Source organism: Lepidothrix coronata, unplaced genomic scaffold (genome assembly GCF_001604755.1).
Source record: "Lepidothrix coronata isolate B3197 unplaced genomic scaffold, Lepidothrix_coronata-1.0 Scaffold71, whole genome shotgun sequence".
Classification (NCBI taxonomy): domain Eukaryota; kingdom Metazoa; phylum Chordata; class Aves; order Passeriformes; family Pipridae; genus Lepidothrix; species Lepidothrix coronata.
In genome coordinates this window covers 485,052-504,719 of record NW_016690251.1, presented here as the reverse complement: position 1 = coordinate 504,719, position 19,668 = coordinate 485,052, and the positions used below count along the sequence as shown (strand labels likewise).

Below are 19,668 nucleotides of genomic sequence, written 5' to 3'. Positions count from 1 at the left end.
AACACCTTTCACTAGACCAGACTGCTTCAAGACCCATCCAGCCTGCCCTTCAACACTTTAAAGGATGGGGCATCTTCAACTCCCTGTCCACACCATAGCTGGCACAGCTATGTATTTATTGGGTTCTGCAGCTGCCTGGTCAGACTGTAACCTCCCTGGCAGACATGGTCCCTAAGTCCACGCAAGGTGGATGCAGGTGAGGGAGTGTGCCTATCTCCTATTTTCCCTCAGCAGAGGAACTGGATGACAAACGTCTCAATGCACCAAAGCACACTGCTCCTCACACAGCTAGTGTTTGTAAAACAGTTCAGATGAATTAAACCATGTGTCTCTGACCACTGGGTCACACCTTAGCATGGAAATTTCAGGTAACAAGGCAAGAAATTCTATGTTCATAACATAGGAAATGCTTTCTTGACTAAAAGTGTGTAATCTTGTTCAGAAGTAATTTTTCTTCCTCCACACTTTATTTCAGACTGCGTGGAGACAACTTGTTTAAACAAGGGAGTCTACCTTTTCTGTCAAAAACATTAACTCTTGTCTGCTTCCTACTTGAAAATCACTTAAGGGAGTGGGTTGTGTTTTTTTCTTTTGCAATGGTAATTAAGTAGTGTCTATCTCCTATCCCGTCAACTCTATCAAACCTTCTGATCTTCAACTTCCCAGAAAGTCCACAGGGTGTCTACTTACCTTACATAAAAATGGATTGCAGTCAGAAGGATGGGATATTTAACAAAGCATGGTATTCCCTACTGTATTACCCAGTCCCTAGAGACATTTAAAATAATTTTTTTAAAAAAGCAAATTCAACTAGTGTCCTTGAAAGAACTCTGGGATCCAAGACAACATACCTGTCTTCAAGAACACATCATCCTTCAAGCAGCCTGCTTCCCCATGTGGTAGCAGAATGTCTGCTGGCCAAAAAAATTGACCACTCCCTTCCCAGTCCTACCTGCCTTTCCTGCCTCCACTTAGGTGCATAAATTGTCTTTCCAGTACAGAGTCCCACTGGAAGCATCAGCGTTGCTCATATTAAATTCAGGAATAAGTCACCCCTGTAAAACTAGGGCAAAAATTGGCAATTCTGCCAGTGCTCAGGGGGTTGTTAGGCTAAAACAAAGAGCTCCGTGAAACTAAGCAGACTCATCTCAGAAAGACAGAGGCAGAAATGCAAGGTTTGATGGAGTGGCCACAGCCACAGCACTGAAATGGTGGTTAGCAGCCTCTTGGCTTAGGGAGATTAAGATGGAGAAGTTCTGCCAGAGCCCTCGTAGCACACACTCCCAGGATCAGCACTGTGCATGCTGTGCTGGTGTACACCTTGAGCTTTTGCATCAGGGAGAGAGGGAAGGAAGTCTCTACCATGCTTCTCTGATATGCTCTGTGGTCCCTCCAATCACCATGAACCCATCAGCCCGTTTAAACCTAATTTAGGAGTGGCAGAAATACCAAACGCATTTGGCACCTACAGGTTTTTCCATGACCTTCAGTGGCGTAGTAGAGGAAGAAGATCTACTCGCAAGTTCTTCTGAACAGCCCAAATATGGAGTGCTTCAACTGAGATGTTGAAGCATGATAACCATGCATGATAAACATGCAACTTCTTTGACACGGTCTAAGTGAAGCATGATAAAACAAGTCCAGAAATAAAACACTGACTTTATTAGCTGCAATTCTGAAAGCATATGAAAAGACAAAGACTTTTCTTCCATGCTATTCTGAGGCTGCTGGTCTGCAATGCTAGTATTGCTTTCCAAAAGGCATCTAAAGAGGCACTTTTTTTTGTGGACTGTGCAGTTTAGGGGTACCCACCTGGCACTTAACTCTTTGGAAAATCAGCATGGCAGTATGCAGAAGAGGCAGACATGGTAGGGCCCACTTGAAACAATAAGAATTGTCGTAACTTCCAACAGGAGAACGAACCTACCTCAGCCTGTCTTTATTGGAGCAAACAAGATTACAAGGCATTTTGGAGTGGGCTAAAATAACTATTTCTTGGTCAGAAATTACAAAGCCTGGCAAGCCACAACGAACCCTCCAGCACAACTCCTTCAGCTTCAAACCTCTCCTGAGTGCTTCAAGATTTAATTTCCCAGTGCTTCTCTCACAGACAGAAAACAAACAGCACCCCTTTTCATAGCAACTTCAAGAAACAAAGACACTTGCACAAATCACAGACTGGAAACAAAGATCTACCATTTGCAGACCACCACTACTAATATGCAGAAGTGAACCACAATGGACAACATTGAGTCATTACTGATGTTGAAGAGGACAGTTATTTTATAAGCTCGGTTGGCGATCTCGATTTCTCAAGGCACAATAAGAACATGTGAGACCAAGTCTCTCCTATGTAACTGGTAATGCATTGAGGACATGTCAGAAGTCCAGCAGTAGGCTTTGTGGCTCAGCTTTGCAAGGGCAAGTGCTAGTGCTGGGTTTACCTAGGTGCAACACAAAGGGACACAGACTCACCATCTCTGGCAAATCCCAAGACACATGGTGGTAGGAACAAATTCATATGAGGAAAGCCAAAGGAAGTATTAGAATAACTGGGTAAAGTCAAGGAAGAATTATCAGATTAGCCATGTCCTTCTCATTTCCCGAATAATGCACATGAAACATATCTTAGAATATGCAGCATTGCTGAAAAGGTACTACAGTTGCAGTGAAATACAGTTGCCTGAACTCAGATATCCAAGCTGAAGGAAAAACTGAAGAACTGTACTCCAGGTTTTCTTTTAAAACAGCAAGAAGTATTGTATAAAAACATTTCCCTGTACAGTAATATTACAATGAGAAACATTAACATCTGCATCTTTCTTCAGCTAGTATTAAATTTCATCATAGCTAATGGAAACCACCAATGGCTGCTCTACAACAGCCCTAAAAGCAATGAAAAGGAGCTCACTGACTGTGTGAAAGTGCAGACTGGTCCTAGCCCTGTGCATCTCAAAGTATGTGGTGGAGTGGAAAATCTTGTTCCCCTAGAAGGAAATGGGTTTTAAAAAAACACAAAGAGAGAAGTATGTCATTTGCCTGGTTGTTTGAGACCTTCCACATTTCTGAAAGAGACAGATCCCAGGGATGCCTGTTATGAGGAACTCTTCTCCTTGTATTTCTGGTAAGCATCCAATATCTCCTTAACAACACTTGGATCATCAAGTGTGGTGACATCTCCCATATTGTTTGATTGTTCAGTGACTACTTTCCTCAGCAGCCTTCTCATGATCTTCCCTGATCGGGTTTTAGGGAGACGTTTCACCACCTGCAAAGAAGGGAAAAGACACACCTGTAACAGAACCAAGTCCTGCTGGAAACCACAAGGAAATTTGGCTGAACTGTCCTAAGCATGGCACACTATTTCATGGCCACAGCTCCTTTGAGGCTCCTGGGAAAAAGACCAATGATCACACTAGTTTATGTCCAAGGAAAGGAGTGTAACTAGCATCAATTCCTCGTGCTATAAATTTTAATTCTTACTTTCAGTGGACTTTGTTCCCCATTGCCACGTATGTCCAGACTGGATGCTGCAGGACACACAGCTCTTTTGGGAATCAGGTCCTGAATAAGCTGTTAACTATTGAAAACTCAGGCACTAATGGTGACACAGATCTCAACGCCTTACCAGAGCATACAGATATATGTATTCGCCCTTACAGGGCAGGAATATAAAGCATACAATTCTGCACACCAGCTACAGGGTCTCCTACTCAGGGGATAACTCCTGTCTGCTGATGTTTTTCTCTGCCTGGTTATATCTGTCAGCCTACACACCTTCCTTCATAATCAGAACAATGTTAAATGCCTTGGCTACGCCTTGTGCAACGGACTTAGTAGCAGATTCAAAGGCTTTAGCATAAATCTGAGCCTGGTGAAGAGTTTTCAGGCACTGAACAGAGACACTAGCAGGTCTCATATTTACTACACGATCCGGCCAGTAGGCCACAAAACTCTAAAGCATTAACTAACATGCAAGGTGAGAGTTACAGGACTTCTCTGCAGGACTACCCCTTAACACAGGGAAACAGAGGCATTTCCTTGCAAACCTGGAAGTTCTGGAAGCTTCTCCAATCCACTGAGGGTACCTTGGACTGTACCCAATGAGCCACCCTTGCCCACTCCTGTTATATTCTTTCCTGTGCCTTGGTGTCCACCTTACAAGCATGTGGCTAAAGCAGAACCCCTCAAAGAAGTGGTGTCACTGCCTCCAAGCAGAATGAAAAGGATGCAGGCAGGCCTTGGGGGACAGCTAAGAGGCAGCTTTGTGAACTCTCCCCTACCACACAAAGGGAGGTGCTGAGAGATGAGGAGGCTTGAAACTGAGCCTGGAGCTTATCAGTGCTTCCAGTGCCAGGCTGAACAGCTTCGTGTTATCAAACAGAAAACAGCCAGTGCTTTGAGATCTGAGGCTGATGCTAATTATCAATGCAAACTAGCTAGGCAGCGAGAAGTGTCACTGCCTCTCAGTGACATTGAAGGTTGTGGCCTTTGGTTCATTGCGCAGGGCCACAGAGAGCAGTGCTGCATTGCTTTAGCTAAGGGAGAGAGCTGTACACAGCAGCAACACTGCTGCACAGTGAACAGGGACATCAAGCGTGTACTGAAACACATGGTAGCCCTGGAGTTTCCCCCTGCAAGAGCTCCCCAAGCACAGTGCTCTCAATACTCTCTGTGCATACCATTTAAGGGGTTTTTCAGCACTCAAGGAGCAGCCTCAGGGAAGCTCTAACACACACTCTTTAACAGCCCCACTGAGAAGCTGCTCTCAGGCTGGAGCAGCTGTGAAATCCTAACCACCTCTAGGTCACTGCCGATACTCGGGCACGGAAAAAGCAGCACAGGCAGACCACTGCACCTGCCCTTCCCTCCCTAGGATCCCTCCAGCTAGTTCTGTTTTCCTGCTGCTTTGTCCTGCCAGAGAACAACAGCAGCAGCACTGCAGGCAGGAAGGTAAGGCTTGCTCAGTGTGACCATTCCTGCTCCTTGTACCAGTTTCAGTCTCCCACTCACCAGAATGTGGTCAGGCACAGCATATTTTGCTATCTTGGAAGCTACTATGGTTTTGAGCTCTTCTTTGACACGGTCTACGTGAGCCACCTGCTCCTTTAGCACTACGAAAGCAAAGGCACCTGGAAGACAAATGAGCAGAAGTCACAAATCTCACATTAGATACTGGCTGGCAAGACCAGAGATGCTCATTTTTGAATTGAATGCCAAGGCCAGTTTCAAATCATTCCTATGGACAATGTAGGGACTGACAAGAAAACCACAGATCCTGTTTACAAAAGTGAGTCAGACCCCAACCCTCAAATGATGGCCCAGCCTTTTCTTGGCATCTCTGGATCAGACTGATCTCAGTGACAACCACAAGTCAACAAAAGTACCATTGTGATCAAGAGCTGGCCAACACAAATCAGCTATTTCCCATTCTGTTCAAAGGACATCTCTAAGCACAGTCCTTTAAAAGGAAGCTCTACCCTATACATAAACACTATGTGCTCCAACAGTTTAGGGAATAACATCTGCACCCAGTTTAGGAAATTTTTCATGGCCGTCTTTGCCTCTTGGGGCTGAAATACGAGTCAGGCTAAGGATAACTGCCCTCCCATTCCCTAAGCATCTCCTAACATACACTTAGGTTAGAATTTAAGGGAAGTGTATGCAGATGTCGTTTCAGGACACTGCTTTTCACATACCTTCTCCTTTGATTTTATGTGGATACCCAATCACAGCTGTCTCAGGGACCTCAGGGTGATCAGCCTTCACAAAAAGTTAAAAAAAATACACAGATCATAAAGTCCTACAGAGTTTGCTCCAGTAGCTGTAGCAATAAAACATCTTGCCATATCTTGCTCTCCCCTTGACAGATCCTGCTGAAAGCACAACAGGAAAACTGGATGCTGACTTTCTACTGCATAGCCATGGCCACGTATCAGGGAGTAGCCCTGTACTAGCCCAGCTTTTATACACACAATTAAGTACTCTTACATCCACTGCTAAGGCCACTGCACATCAAACTGAATTTGCAACAGCTGGAAACCTGCTTTCTCCTTCTTTGTGTGTGACTATGGTCCCAGGTGCTGACTAGCCACAGCCAAATCACAAGCAAAACCAGTTTCTGCAATGCTCAGTGCTACAGGAAACTGTGGCCAGCAGAGCAAAACTGAAGCTGCCAACATCACAGCCCACATTTTACTGGTGTTTATAAGTGCCCAAAGTCTATCACAAGGCAGAAATCAGACTGCTTCATCCTCCCAGAAGAGAGAAGGTTGCTTTGCAATTGCATTTTTATTCTTATGCTACACTGCAATGATTTCTTCTGTTGCACTTCAGAGTTCAAGTTAACGTTCTTCTACAGTAAGACGACAGTTTGGGTGCGCAGACCAGAAGAAATCACATATCTGAATCTCACATCAAAGAATGGATTATGTTATCTTAAATTAGATTAAAATATGGAAGGAAACATCATACAGCAATCTAAGCATACAAATATATTTGCATATAAACATGCATACACATCCATACATTGTGAGAGGAACTGGATCCTATAGCTGTGATCAGAAACCCACACAGACAAAAGAATTACTTTTGGAGTAGGAGAAAGTAGAATCTGGTGTTCCGTGCAAACACAGCTCAGGTTCATCAGATGTTACATTTAAGTGACATTTGCAGGCAACGCACATAATATAGAAATAAATATTCAGGTCAAGCTTTAAAGATAAATGCTCTGAGGACTTTTTGTTTTCAATTCTCTGAGCTAATATTATTTTCTCTCAAAATGACAGGTAAGTTTTGCAGCTGACATAAATCAAGGTTGCTTTATGTTTAACACTTCTGAATTCTCAGGCATATTCAGCTAATTTGGATGAGCAAGAACCACAGGTTTGGGAAGGAGAGGTCAGCTGTTAGCAGAGGAGAAGGAACAAATGGGAGAGAGATTTCTGGAGGGTCCATCAGCATCCAAAACAACAACGGCAACAGTACAACATCACTGAGAGGAAACATAGCCCTGACAGTTTGACTGCAGGGACTGCTCACAGTGTGACTCCTCTCTCACTTGCTCATTTGTTGTCCCCTAAATAAAAGGGAGCTGTTTCCTCTTGCACATTTGCTATGCATTGTGCATCAAGCTGTGTGTATGCAGGGGCAGGGGTTTGAAGGCAAGAGACCTTGAATTTGTTTAAATTCACAAAGCTGCTTTGAAAGGGTCACTGTACCCCACAGATATGCCCTGTCAAGGGACCTCTACCTTCTTGGAACTTACCATTGCATCTTCTATCTCTGCCGTCCCAAGCCTGTGCCCACTGATGTTAATGACATCATCCGTGCGCCCTGTTATCTGGTAATAGCCTTGCTTGGTCCTGTAAGCACCATCCCCTGTGAAGTAGTAACCTACAGCAAAGACACACAGGTAGTCAGCAGCAGAAAGTGTGCCAGCCTATTGTTTTGGGCTCTGGTGCAGAACAGACTATGCTCTAGGACAGCAAGTAGGGCAGGTTGGATCGGGCAGCTCACAGGCCCTCCTAAGCTTACAGCTGTGTGACCTGCCTCACACCATTTCCCACTTCCATCTGCCATCCCTGACCTTAGTCTGCTCTACCTGGGCTGTGCTGGCTCCTATAAGCACCTGAATAGCACCAAGACAGTGGATCTCAGATCTCTGCCAAGACGGACAAAATCACTGTAGGCAATCAGCAGCAACATGTGGCTGGTAGTAAAACCAAGTCCAGCAACACAACACAGTGATACATAGTTGGATTTACAGAACCAAGGGAGGCTCTCTGATCTCCCTAGGCTTTATATGCCTACAGCTGCACAGCAACTGCGTGCTCAGGCCTGGTGCATACAGCACTAAGTTAAAACCACTTCTAATGCCATTTGCCATCATGCCACAGGTTAGCAGACTCAGGTCTGCTGCTAGCTACACTTCAGGACTCACAGAAAACTACAACTGCTCAGCTGAAAGGGAGCAGTTCTATTACATTTTGTACATGGGAACACTGCCAGTTTTTTTAATCATTTACACTGGGATGGATGAAAAGCCATTTTTCCTCCTGGCTAACAAAGATTCAGATTCCAGATAAGAGTCCCTCTCCAGCATATAAGTGTAGAATAAACACAGTTATTAGATTAGCTAAAAATAAAACCCAAACCCATGCCATGATAAACATGGTGTTCAGAGGGTCTAAAACATATGATGGAAACTGAAAAAGACCCAGCATTTCCTGGAAACTCCAGTGTCACTGAAGACACATCTGGATTGTGTTGGCTTTTCACCAAAGCTATGTCTGCATCTGAATTGTTCCAGTGACACATCTGAGCAGCAGCAAGTAGCTAGTGCTGTGAAATCTGAAGGTGATTCTTGCAAGATGTGTTACTGGCCAATTCATGGATTTTCAGTCGTCATCTGCCCTTCCAGATCAATTAAACAACTGTCTACTAAATATCAACAAGACATCAGATGCAAATATGTATTGAGCAATATGGGACTATGGGATCATTCAATTTCTTGTACCAATTTCCCATTCTTATTATCCAACTCATTTTGTACAATTTTCAGGATTGTCTCTCTAGTTATTGCCTACCCCTTTTGAATCCCTTTCAGTTGTTCTCCTGAGTGAAGTCAGTGGTCTTTCTTGTTCAATCTCCTAAAAGAAAAGTTTCCCTGCCACTTCTAATTACTTCCAGATGCAACTTGACCACATTTCAAAAATGCAGCCTGTGACAGCAAGTGTGAGATTGTGATGCAGGAGGTATTTTCCCATTAAATATGCCTATTTCCAAGTGGGACACAAATCTCCAAAGAAAAGCACTTGGACTTTAAAGCCTAGGCATTAAAGTTTTCTAAAAAATACATGCCCTTTTGACAGCTATAAAGGTCAACACTACTTAAAATCATCAGTGCATGCTTACAACATGTGACACATACCCCAAGCCACCATGATCTGGATAGTACAGAAATATGAGAAAGTACTGCTGAAAATATTCAGCGCGTTTATACTGCAGTGCAAACTGCCTTCTCCCTTGGCACTTTCCTTACCTGGGTAGGCTCTGAAATAGACATCAACAAATCTCTGATGATCTCCATAGATTGTTCTTGCCATGCCAGGCCATGGCTGGGCAATGCAGAGCGCACCGGACACATCATTGCCCTCTATAACCTTTCCCTGCAGGTTTGAGCACAGAAAGGATGATCAGGTGAACAAAATAGGAACAGCAAGGGCTTCTGTGTCATTGATCTGGCAAGAGTCACCCTGTTGCTCAATGCAGACTGCCAGTGTAAGGCCACAGATGGAGAAAATTAATCCACTCTCATGGAGCTATTATGCATTGCACTGTCTGTATTGTGCCTTCCTCGCCCCTTGAGGCCAGCAGCACAACAGATAAGACTAAAAGAAAAGTTAGTCTTGTGATTTTCCACAGGGCAATTCCAGCAAAGATGTGCCAAGTAGCCAGAGGATACCTGGGATGAGGCTAGCTGAGAAATACCTGGACCTCTGCCTTCCACTTTCACTTTTGGTAATTGCCACGTTCCCTTACCAAACTGTATGTGGAAGAAAACACATGCTTTACTATTTAACAGAGCTCTGAAGTGCAGATGGGGATCATCCACACAGCTTCACAGACTAGCACCAGTTTTCTCACAGACATGCAGGGCCTCATGCCTTGCATTTCCTTTGGAAAACTCCAGCGGTCCTGTTGGCTGTTCCAGTCTTGCCACGTCACTGGATATTGCATGCACTGCTCCAACTGTTCAGCTCTGTGGTTCCCAGGAGCTGTGAGTCTTCTGATTTCTCTCATAAATGGAGGCAGCAGCTCTTAACTGGAAGTAGTGCAAGACCATAAAAGTGGTGCTGAAAAAACTCTTCTAGACATTTGCTGAGATCTTGCAATGCCCAGCTGCCAAATCTGTATGGGCAAATCTGTATGCTCAATATATATAAATTGTTCATCTATTCTACCATTTTAATGGAGAAACAAGCATCCTTCTGGATCCTGTTCCTTTGCCATCTGAAAGGTGAATAAGGCAGAAACACATACCAGCTTCTCTTTTGGGCACCCAGCACAGCTTCAACTCACATTCTCATCCATCAGCACAGGCACAATCCCAAAGAAAGGTCTCATAGCCATAGCTGGAACGATCTCAGCTTTCTCCTCTGAAGGCCGTGGGGCAATGCAGATGCCACCAGTTTCTGGAAGACCAATGATATACAAATGAACCAAATATATATAGTCCATTCAATGCTGGATGAAAGCAAATTCCATCTCTTCTTAGGTCAAGAAGCAAACAGAGAAGCCACTTTGCAAGAAAAAGCCACTTGGAAGGAATTACGCAACACCAAGAAGCACAGCAATCTGAAAGCAGCACAACCCTGAAGTGAGCTGTAACTCACCCAGCCCCATTTCCTAAACCTGAAGTGATTTTACAGGGAAAGCATAAGCATGTCAGGGGATTTATCTCCCACTGGTGCTTCTACAGCTGTCTAAGGTTAGCACGAAAAGCATTTCAGAAGTCTGAATTACTATTATTACAGAGTAAGAGATTAACCCATCCCTTACACGTAAGTTGAGCTTATCTTCTAGTCAAAATTGAACCTTTCAATCATCCTTTTTCATTCCTGCTGGGATGAACATTAAATCAGATCCCAACCTTAATGAGATCTTTTCTATTCTAAAACTAATTCAGAAACACAAGAGCGAAACAAAACCACAGAAGGCTTTTAAAAATACAACTCAATAAATAAAGGTATGTTCTGCCACATGAAGAGTGCATTCCTCTACCAGCTTTGCTAAAAATTGAAACTAGAGGTTGGAAAGGCTGAATTTGACCCCAAACTTGGATCCAGCTGCCCTGATGTAGCTATGAGGAACGTTCTCTGAGGGTCTCTAAACTTTAGACATGCAGCAAATAGTTTCACATATGGCTTACACATAGAATTACTCCCCATTTCACTGATAGGCATGCATCTACTTCATGTTTCTGTTTATTTTGAAAAGAGGCACTTGTATTTTTTCAGGAAAAAGCATGGCAGACACCTGCTGTTCTCTGTTTGCACAGAAAAAAACTGCATCAGAACAGGGACCCTCATTAAACTGAAGGTTGCTCTTCCTAAGCTAGTACTGATCCCGAATACAACACTGCAAGCTATGCTTCAACATGGGGTTTGCCATATCCTACACATCCTGCAGCCAGCTGCACATAAAGTCACATTCCAAAGGGATCTGTAAGGTAGCAAGGGTGCTTTAAAAATTATTTGCAAAGTGAAGACCTATTTTAAATTGTTCTAAAAGTACTAGTTTTAGCCACTGACATATGACAGCTATCAAGGCTTCTAGGCTCTACCCTGCTCTTATGGAGCCTGTCTCTTCAGAGGCAGAGCTGGTAGAAAAATGCCATGCTTCCACATCACCTGTGCCCACACTGTGAACACAGTGCCAATCCACCTGGACTTTAGGCAAGGTCAGCAGAGTCTGAGCAGGAGATGGGGTGCATTCAAATAGACCATTGATAAATCCCACCTGGCAGCAGAGTGGAGTATGTGCTGTCTGCCACCACAGATAGACTGGACTGACCACTTTGGGGTTTCAGAAGCACCAGCCCAGTCTAAACTGCTGTAAGATCATGCCAACAACAAAAGCTTGGCTCTATATGTTCAAGAGTCTCTTGACTCTGTAGAACTTGAAGTCAGTAACAATAAGGTTGAATGCCTGTGGATCAGACTCAGGGGAAAGGCCAACAAGGCTGACATCCTGGTGGGAGTCTGTAACAGACCACCCAACCAGGAGGATGAGGGTGATGAATTATTCTACAAGCAGCTGGCGGATGTCTCAAAATTGCCAGCCCTTGTTCTTTTGGGTGACTTTAACCTGCCAGATGTCTGCTGGGAACTTCACACAGTGGAGAAGAGGCAGTCTAGGATATTCCTAGAGTGTATGGAAGATAATTTCCTGCTCCAGCTGGTAAATGAGCCTACCAGGGGTGGGGCCCTGCTAGACCTGCTGTTCTCAAACAGAGGGGGGCTGGTGGGAGATGTGGTGTCGGAGGCCGCCTGGGGCACAGTGACCATGAAATTATAGAGTTTTCAGTACTCAGGGACGCAAAGAGGGCCATCAATAAAACCTCCGTGCTGGACTTCCGGAGGGCAGATTTCGGCCTATTCAGAAGACTGGTTCAGAGTGTACCCTGGGAAACAACTCTTCAAAACAAAGGGGTCCGGGAGGGATGGACATGTTTCAAGAAGGAAGTCTTGAAAGCACAGGAGCGGGCTGTCCCAGTCTGCCGAAAGGCAAGCCAGCAGGGAAGATGACTGATCTGGTTGAACAGGGAGATCTTGAAAGAAATTAGGGTAAAAAAGAGAGCCTACTGATTATGGAAAAAAGGGCTGGCTACTCATGAAGAGTGTAGGAATATAGTTTGGTTATGTAGAAAGAAAATTAGAAAGACAAAGGCACAATTTGAACTTAATCTTGCCATTTCTGTGAAGGATAACAAAAAGTCCTTCCACAAATACATCAATAGCAAAAGGAGGGGCAAGGAAAACCTCCATTCTTTATTGGACATGGGTGGGAATATAGTTATCAAAGATGAGGAAAAGGCTGAGGTATGTAACACCTTCTTTACCTCAGTTTTCAACAGTAAGACAGGTTGTCCTCAGGACAGCTGGCTTCTGGAGCTTGTAGAAAGAGATAAGAATCTGAATAGCCCTCCTGTAATCCAGGAGGAAACAGTAAGTGACTTGCTGAGCCACAAGTCTATGGGACTGGGTGAGATCCACCCAAGGGTGATGGGGAGCTGGCAGAAGAGCTTGCCAAGCTGCTCCCCATCATTTACCAACAGTCCTGGCTCACTGGGGAGGTCCCAGATGATTGGAAGTCAGCGAACGTCACGCCCATCCACAAAAAGGGCTGCATGGAGGACCCGGGAAACTACAGGCCCGTCAGCCTGACCTCAGTGCCTGGCAAGGTTATGGAGCAGATCATCCTAAGTGCAATCACACAGCACCTACAGGATGGATAAGGGATTAGACCCAGCCAGTACGGGTTTAGGAGGGGCAGGTCCTGTCTGACCAACCTGTTCTCCTTTTATGATCAGGTGACCCTCCTGGTGGATGAGGGGAAGGCTGTGGATGTGTCTACCTGGACTTCAGCAAAGCCTTTGACACTGTCTCCCATAGCATACTCCTGAAAAAGCTGGCAGCTCACGGCTTGGACAGGGGCACTCTGTGCTGGGTTAGGAACTGGCTGGAGGGCCGGGCCCAGAGAGTGCTGGTGAACGGGGCTGCATCCAGTTGGCAGCCGGTCACTGGTGGTGTCCTCCAGGGATCAGTGTTGGGCCCAGTCCTCTTTAATATCTTTATTGATGATTTAGATGAGGGGATTGAGTGAACCATTAGCAAGTTTGTGGATGATGCTAAATTGGGAGGGAGTGTCGAGGCAGGAGGGCTCTGCAGAGGGACCTGGACAAGCTGGAGAGATGGTCTGATTCCAACAGGATGAGGTTCAACAAGGCCAAGTGCTGAGTCCTCCACTTTGGCCACAACAACCCCCTGCAGTGCTACAGGCTGGGCACAGAGTGGCTGGACAGCAGCCAGGCAGAAAGGGACCTGGGAATTTGAATTGACAGGAAGCTGAACATGAGCCAGCAGTGTGCCCAGGTGGCCAAGAAGGCCAATGGCATCCTGGCCTGTATCAGGAACACTGTGGCCAGAAGGGCCAGGGAAGTGATTCTTTCCCTGTACTCAGCACTGGTGAGGCCACACCTCGAGTACTGTGTCCAGTTCTGGGCCCCTCAGTTCAGGAAGGATATTGAGGTGCTGGAGCAGGTCCAGAGAAGAGCAACAAGGCTGGTGAAGGGACTGCAGCACAAGTCCTATGAGGGAGCTGGAGTTCTTCAGCCTGGAGAAGAGGAGGCTCAGGGGAGACCTCATCACTCTCTACAACTACCTGAAAGGAGGTTGTAGCCAGGTGGGGGTTGGTCTCTTCTCCCAGGCAGCTATCAGTAAGACAAGAGGGCATGGTCTCAAGCTGTGCCAGGGGAGGTTTAGGTTAGACATTAGGAAGAAATTCTTTACAGAGAGGGTAATCAGGCATTGGAATGGGCTGCCCAGGGAGGTGGTGGATTCTCCATCCCTGGAGGTTTTTAAGATCAGACTGGATGTGGCACTTAGTGCCATGGTCTAGTAACCATGGTGGTAGTAGATCAAAGGTTGGACTTGATGATATCAGAGGCCCCTTCCGACCCAGCTGATTCTATGATTCTGTTTTATGATTCTATGATTCTATGATTTGAGGGCCTATTCAGAGATGTCTTTCAAAACCAGCTTTTGTTCATGGCTGTACTTTTTTATAAAACCAGTGACAAAAGTGAAAACACCTACTGTCTCTTCTGCACTGTAAAGAACTATACCTAAAACTCAAACACAGCTCTGATTCTGTTTTATTACTGTCAATCACAACACAGCACTAAGTAACATCTTAATAATAAGAGCCATAGGAATTATTCATCTGTCTCATCTGCACCCACCACACTATTTAAATTGCTTCTCATAACTGCTATCTCACTCATTTGCTCATTCAAAGACTTTCAAGCGGATTCTTAAATCACCATTTGCTGATCTATATGCCTACCAGGCTTTCTTAGCTGGCAACAGGTTGCTGCTTCAGAGAACATCATAGTGTAGAAGACACTGCATAGAGCAGTACAATTAACACGATACATTGATGATGTATCTGATAGGTGACACTGCAGGACCACAACCACCATCCATCAAACTGTTCCCATGATCTCTTTCCACATTCAGTTTAACTTCAAATGGCATACATAATCTTTCCAAGATTAATTTGGCTTCCTTTTTATTAAAAGCATCAACTGTGGAGCACGATTGAATCTACTTTCAAACAAAATCAATTTCATGAATATTCATCATTACATTATGCTTCCAGGAGCTGGTAAATGTTTACCTGAAAAACTATGCCTGGTTCAAGGTAAGACCAAGCACTCTGCACTAACAGACTGTCCTGTGAATATTTTTTAACCTCTCACCTGATACTTGTTGCTCCAAAACCCCAGGAAAAATAGAATTAAATACAAGATCTAACCCTGTACTTTGAAGGAAACATAAGACACAGCATGCACACTGCATGTTCCAGTTAACAAACAAACCAAAAAATGTTAGGGCAAAAATGGATTCTTCTCAACTACATCAATGTACAGTAATCAACTGCTTCTCTATGGTATTTTCTTTCAGAGCAGTGATGAGGAAAGCACATGATGAGGAAAGACCTAGCCAATCATCTTTCCTTCTGCTGAGCATTTAGGGACCAAGATGATTTAAGAGATCATCAACTGAAGTATATAGTAGTTAATGTTGCTGCTCTGAATTCTGAGGTGGTTTTATTTCAAAACTGAAAATAAAAGAGAGGATGCAGGTCTGTCTGGATTAAATGGAACTTCGTTGTGTGCCAGAAGAAAATTCATCACATTGAGATAGAGAGCCTGCTAGCAGGAGTAAGGATGAAATCAGGAGCAGCTTGACTGGAAAGGGAATGAATATTCTGCTCAATGGCAGTTTCAGATTAGGGATGACTATTTTTCAGCAGAGGCAGAATGCCAGCAGCTGTGCTGCTGTCTCCATGGCAAATTGGATCTCACAATTTGAGAAGGACATATTGCAAGACACCTTTAGCAACTCCTGAATGTTGGTGCCCAGAAAAGAGGGTACTGAGGAAGGAGGTGGGAAAGAGCTGCAGGACTCCAGCAAGTGGAGCGCCCCACCTGGGGCATGTTTCTAGCACCAGTTGGTATTTTCCAGCATTCGAAATATCAAGGAATGTTTAGAGGGGAAAGGAAACCCAAAACTTCAACATTGCTATCGCTTTTATATGTTGTTACATTGCTATTATGTGCTGAAACTCCCCAATGACTATCAAAAGCTGATCAAAATGCCAGAAGGGTTTTTTTGAGAGACTTGTTCGATCAAACTGAAATGTATTAACGCTTCTCTAACCACCAACAACCTGCTGATGATCAGGGTGCCTGCTCCCCAGGGATGCCTTTTACCTGTCTGCCACCACGTGTCCACGAGGGTGCAGCGCCCTTCTCCCACCACCTGGTAGAACCACTGCCAAGCTTCCTTGTTGATGGGCTCTCCCACTAGACCAAAAAGAAAGTGGCCTGAGACTCAGGAAGTTGCAGGCAGTTAATTCTCCCTCTTGGTGCACAACAAGCTGAATGCATGATCTCCAAGCAGAATGCTTATAGCATTTTTGCTGGGATGCATAAAGGACTGCAATACACTTATGTAACTAAGAACTTTTTCCAGGAAGACCAAGAGGCAAGCAAGGAATATCACTTAAAGTAACTAATCAATGTAGGTCATGTTTAAGAACCTCCCGAATCATAAGGGAAATAATGCAGAAAAATGCTGCTGGGCCCAGCTATGTCAGTAAAATTCAAAGTGAGGTAATTTACCATTGGATACATCTTTTTAGCAAAGAATGTGATCCTGAAAAATAAGCTAGGAAACAGGCAGTCACAGATTCAATGGCCCCAAAGTTAGTTTGCTGCTTCTTCTGCTGAGAAAATATTTGAAAAGCCAGACACAGAGCCTGCTTTATCATCTTCTTTTTAACCATATCCCATGTGGTCAGCTGAACTTCTCTGGCCCCTTTATTTCACCAGCTAGAACCTCTTGTCTTTTTCAGATGAAGATTCTATGTCCCTTACCTGAACCCAAAGTCTTCAAAGAAGATCTGTCATACTTCTTCACCCACTCTTCTCCATAATTCAGCAGTAAGCGTATAGCCGTAGGTGCTGCATAAAACTGATTAATTTTCAACCTTTGTACCACCTCCCAGTAACGACCTGGAAAATCACAAACAGGCTTTTCAGCCATCTAGCACTGACATACCCCTACAAATGCTCAGCTGAAAGGGTAACAGGCAAAGATGAAGCTGTGACTACTGTGAGTATAGAGCAAAAGCAATAACAATTTCCACCCCCTCCCCCCTTTCCCGGATGCACAGATGTTCCTGAGTGTTGTAGATACATGTTCCAAAGAAATGGAGCTTACCTCTCCTGAGTGGGGAGGTCATGCTGGATAGGTTTCTAAACCTCCTTTGTCACATTGCCATGTCCAGCCAAACCTTTTCCCACCACTTCCTCACCTGGGTCAGGGTACAGTGGAGTGCTTTCAAAGAGGACAGAGGTGGCTCCATTGCAGAGTGGTCCATACACAACATAGCTATGTCCTGTAATCCAGCCAATGTCAGCCACACAGCCAAAAACATCGCCTTGCTGGTAGTCAAATACATACTGCAAAGATAAATGTAAGGCCAGCTGACTTTCTGTTGGTAGGTGCAAAGAGCTTAAAGGTAAGGCGCTGGACTGGACATCCAAATGGGAGAAAGACAGTGCACAGGGCAAGTGGAGCCAAGCATGCAGGACACAGCAGCACAAAGACCAATCCACAGTGAGGAAGCAAGTCAGAGGGACCAGTACCAGGACTTATTGGCTCCTGTCTACTTTTTCAAAAATACATAAAGCATGGCTATACCAGCAGCCAACCAGCTGGAACAACAAAGCTATAACCAAAGCCCAGAGCCCTGGATACCTAAACTTGCCTAATCCAGGCAGTGCACATTGGAGAGCTGACTCTGACTCTCAGGGAAACTGCAGACCTCAGGGTCTCAGACCTCTCACCAATATCAACAGATTTCCATGAGAGAGCTGGAGGAACTGACAGGTGCCCACAAAACATCTTCTGAGAAATATTCTTAGCTGCTCAGCTTCTCTGTATCAGTGCACTGCTTTACAGATGCTACCCTCTCCCAGCTCATCAAATTCAAGATAAAGATCTTGAAGATCTCATTATCTTGTCTTGGTTATGGAAAACACTTCCCACTGTAAACCTAACTAACAACTCAACCGTATGGTGAAGAGATCCTGACTCATACAGCAAAGTCAGCTTTATGGATTAGAACTAAAAGAAAAACCCATGAGTGTGACAAGAGTGTCACATGTGAGTGTGCAAAGGTCACAGCTGATCCCTCTACCTAGGATAGCCAATTCTCAACTTACTTTTCCAAGTGCCTTTTCCTCTCAGGCACTCTGTAGGTGGAGAAAATGCACCAGAGTGCAGGATCTGTCTTCGGGACTAAGAAAGAGATGCCTTGGAGATTACGCTGTCACTTAAAAAAGCTGATGTAACAAATGCCCTTCATATGCAGAGAAGTCTGACACTTGAACATTTAAATCTTCTAAAAATTCAACTGTGTCAGCTTAAAGAAAGAAAACCTCCACCTGAACTGCTGTGATTACAAACAAGGTGATACCACTAAAGTCAGATGAAGATATTTCCCTAGTCTTCTCCTCATTTCACTGTTGCCTTTTCATATGCAGAGCTCAGACCAGAAGCATCAAGAAGAAGTGCCTTGACTCTTTTCTTTTTCAAGAGAAAGGAGGTTAAAACATTTTGCCTAGATCACCCAGAAAAGCAGTGCAGAGGTGCAACCACTAGAGTAGACATGCAATTTTTGTTCTTCAGACAAGTGCTATGCAAAGACGTTGTTTTAGGAAATAAAAAAGGCTAGCACCCCACTGCAAAATACTACAGTAATATCCACATTACCAATGCCAGCAAGATACTTATCAGGATCTTCTCAGCTGCAAATTCTGGGCAGCCAACGCTGGCACATTTTAAATGCAAAAGCAGCACTGCAATTTCCTTCCTGTCATAAGTATAAGGTTCAGGTTTGCATAATATCCTATTTCCCAGGAACAAATCCTGAAGATTAATTACACAGTTTCAGGTATTTTTCAGTTTGTTTACACCCAATAAGCCAGTTGGGCAGCAAACAGAGAACACAGCACTCCTCACCAATCCAAGTCTCTCTCGTTAGCACAGTTGGAAGGTAAGTGAACTTTTCCCAGAGGATGCATCTGAGTTACCTTGTGCGTGAGAGCAGCGTACAGCAGGTATCCAGCCTGGGTGTGAACGATTCCTTTGGGTTTCCCAGTGCTACCTGAGGTATACAGCATGAAAAGCATGTCTTCACTGTCCATGCTCTCTGGAGTACATACAGAAGCTGCCTTGGTCATCTCCTGAGGAATAAAAGGTAGTAATGACAGAAAGATTTAGCTATGTGGAGCCAATCATTACTCCCTCTGTAAGCATGTCAGCAGTGTCCAGAGACAAGAACCACCACTGCTGTTGTCCCCTCACAAATGTCCATGGATACATCATGGGTTATATGGGCTCACTTAGTGGAAAGGTTCCTGTGGGTGCATAGTGTGTAACCTTTCCACCAGCACCTTTGCTAGGCACAGAAGTCAAGAAGAACTGGCCAGATAAAATAACACTTCAGGAAAAAAACAGTGTGTCATAGCTGCTTACATTTCAAGCCTTTGCAAGCTGCCAGTAGAAAACCAAAGTGTGACTGCAAACATGAATCACACTTGACAGCAGCAGCAAGGCTGACTGGGCACCATTTAGGACCTTTCTTTTCCTTTTAAAACTGCAGAGCTACAGTTAAACTGTGCATGCATTTCCGTTCCCTGGCCCCAGCAGTGGATGATTGTCCTGTCCATTTGATCCTCAAATTCTAATTTCTTCTACCCAGGAGGAGAGTGCTTTACTCTCCTGCAAACTTTTGGTCTAGCTTGTG

General features: G+C 44.5%; 1 protein-coding gene across 2 annotated transcripts in view; it reads right to left on the bottom strand.

Moving 5' to 3' along the window:
• Positions 1 to 1,647: 1,647 nt before the first annotated feature.
• ACSS1 (acyl-CoA synthetase short-chain family member 1) overlaps positions 1,648 to 19,668 on the bottom strand; it is a 32,579-nt gene continuing 14,558 nt past the window's right edge. For both annotated transcript variants that reach the window (XM_017818920.1, XM_017818921.1), the window contains 10 exons: positions 18,953 to 19,105; positions 17,170 to 17,317; positions 16,730 to 16,867; positions 16,064 to 16,156; positions 10,084 to 10,196; positions 9,044 to 9,170; positions 7,268 to 7,395; positions 5,700 to 5,763; positions 5,014 to 5,132; positions 1,648 to 3,268 (listed from right to left, as the gene is read on the bottom strand). In XM_017818920.1, the coding sequence (XP_017674409.1) occupies positions 3,095 to 3,268; positions 5,014 to 5,132; positions 5,700 to 5,763; positions 7,268 to 7,395; positions 9,044 to 9,170; positions 10,084 to 10,196; positions 16,064 to 16,156; positions 16,730 to 16,867; positions 17,170 to 17,317; positions 18,953 to 19,105 (1,257 nt within the window). In that variant the 3' untranslated portion in view covers positions 1,648 to 3,094. The remainder of the gene's footprint in view (positions 3,269 to 5,013; positions 5,133 to 5,699; positions 5,764 to 7,267; positions 7,396 to 9,043; positions 9,171 to 10,083; positions 10,197 to 16,063; positions 16,157 to 16,729; positions 16,868 to 17,169; positions 17,318 to 18,952; positions 19,106 to 19,668) is intronic.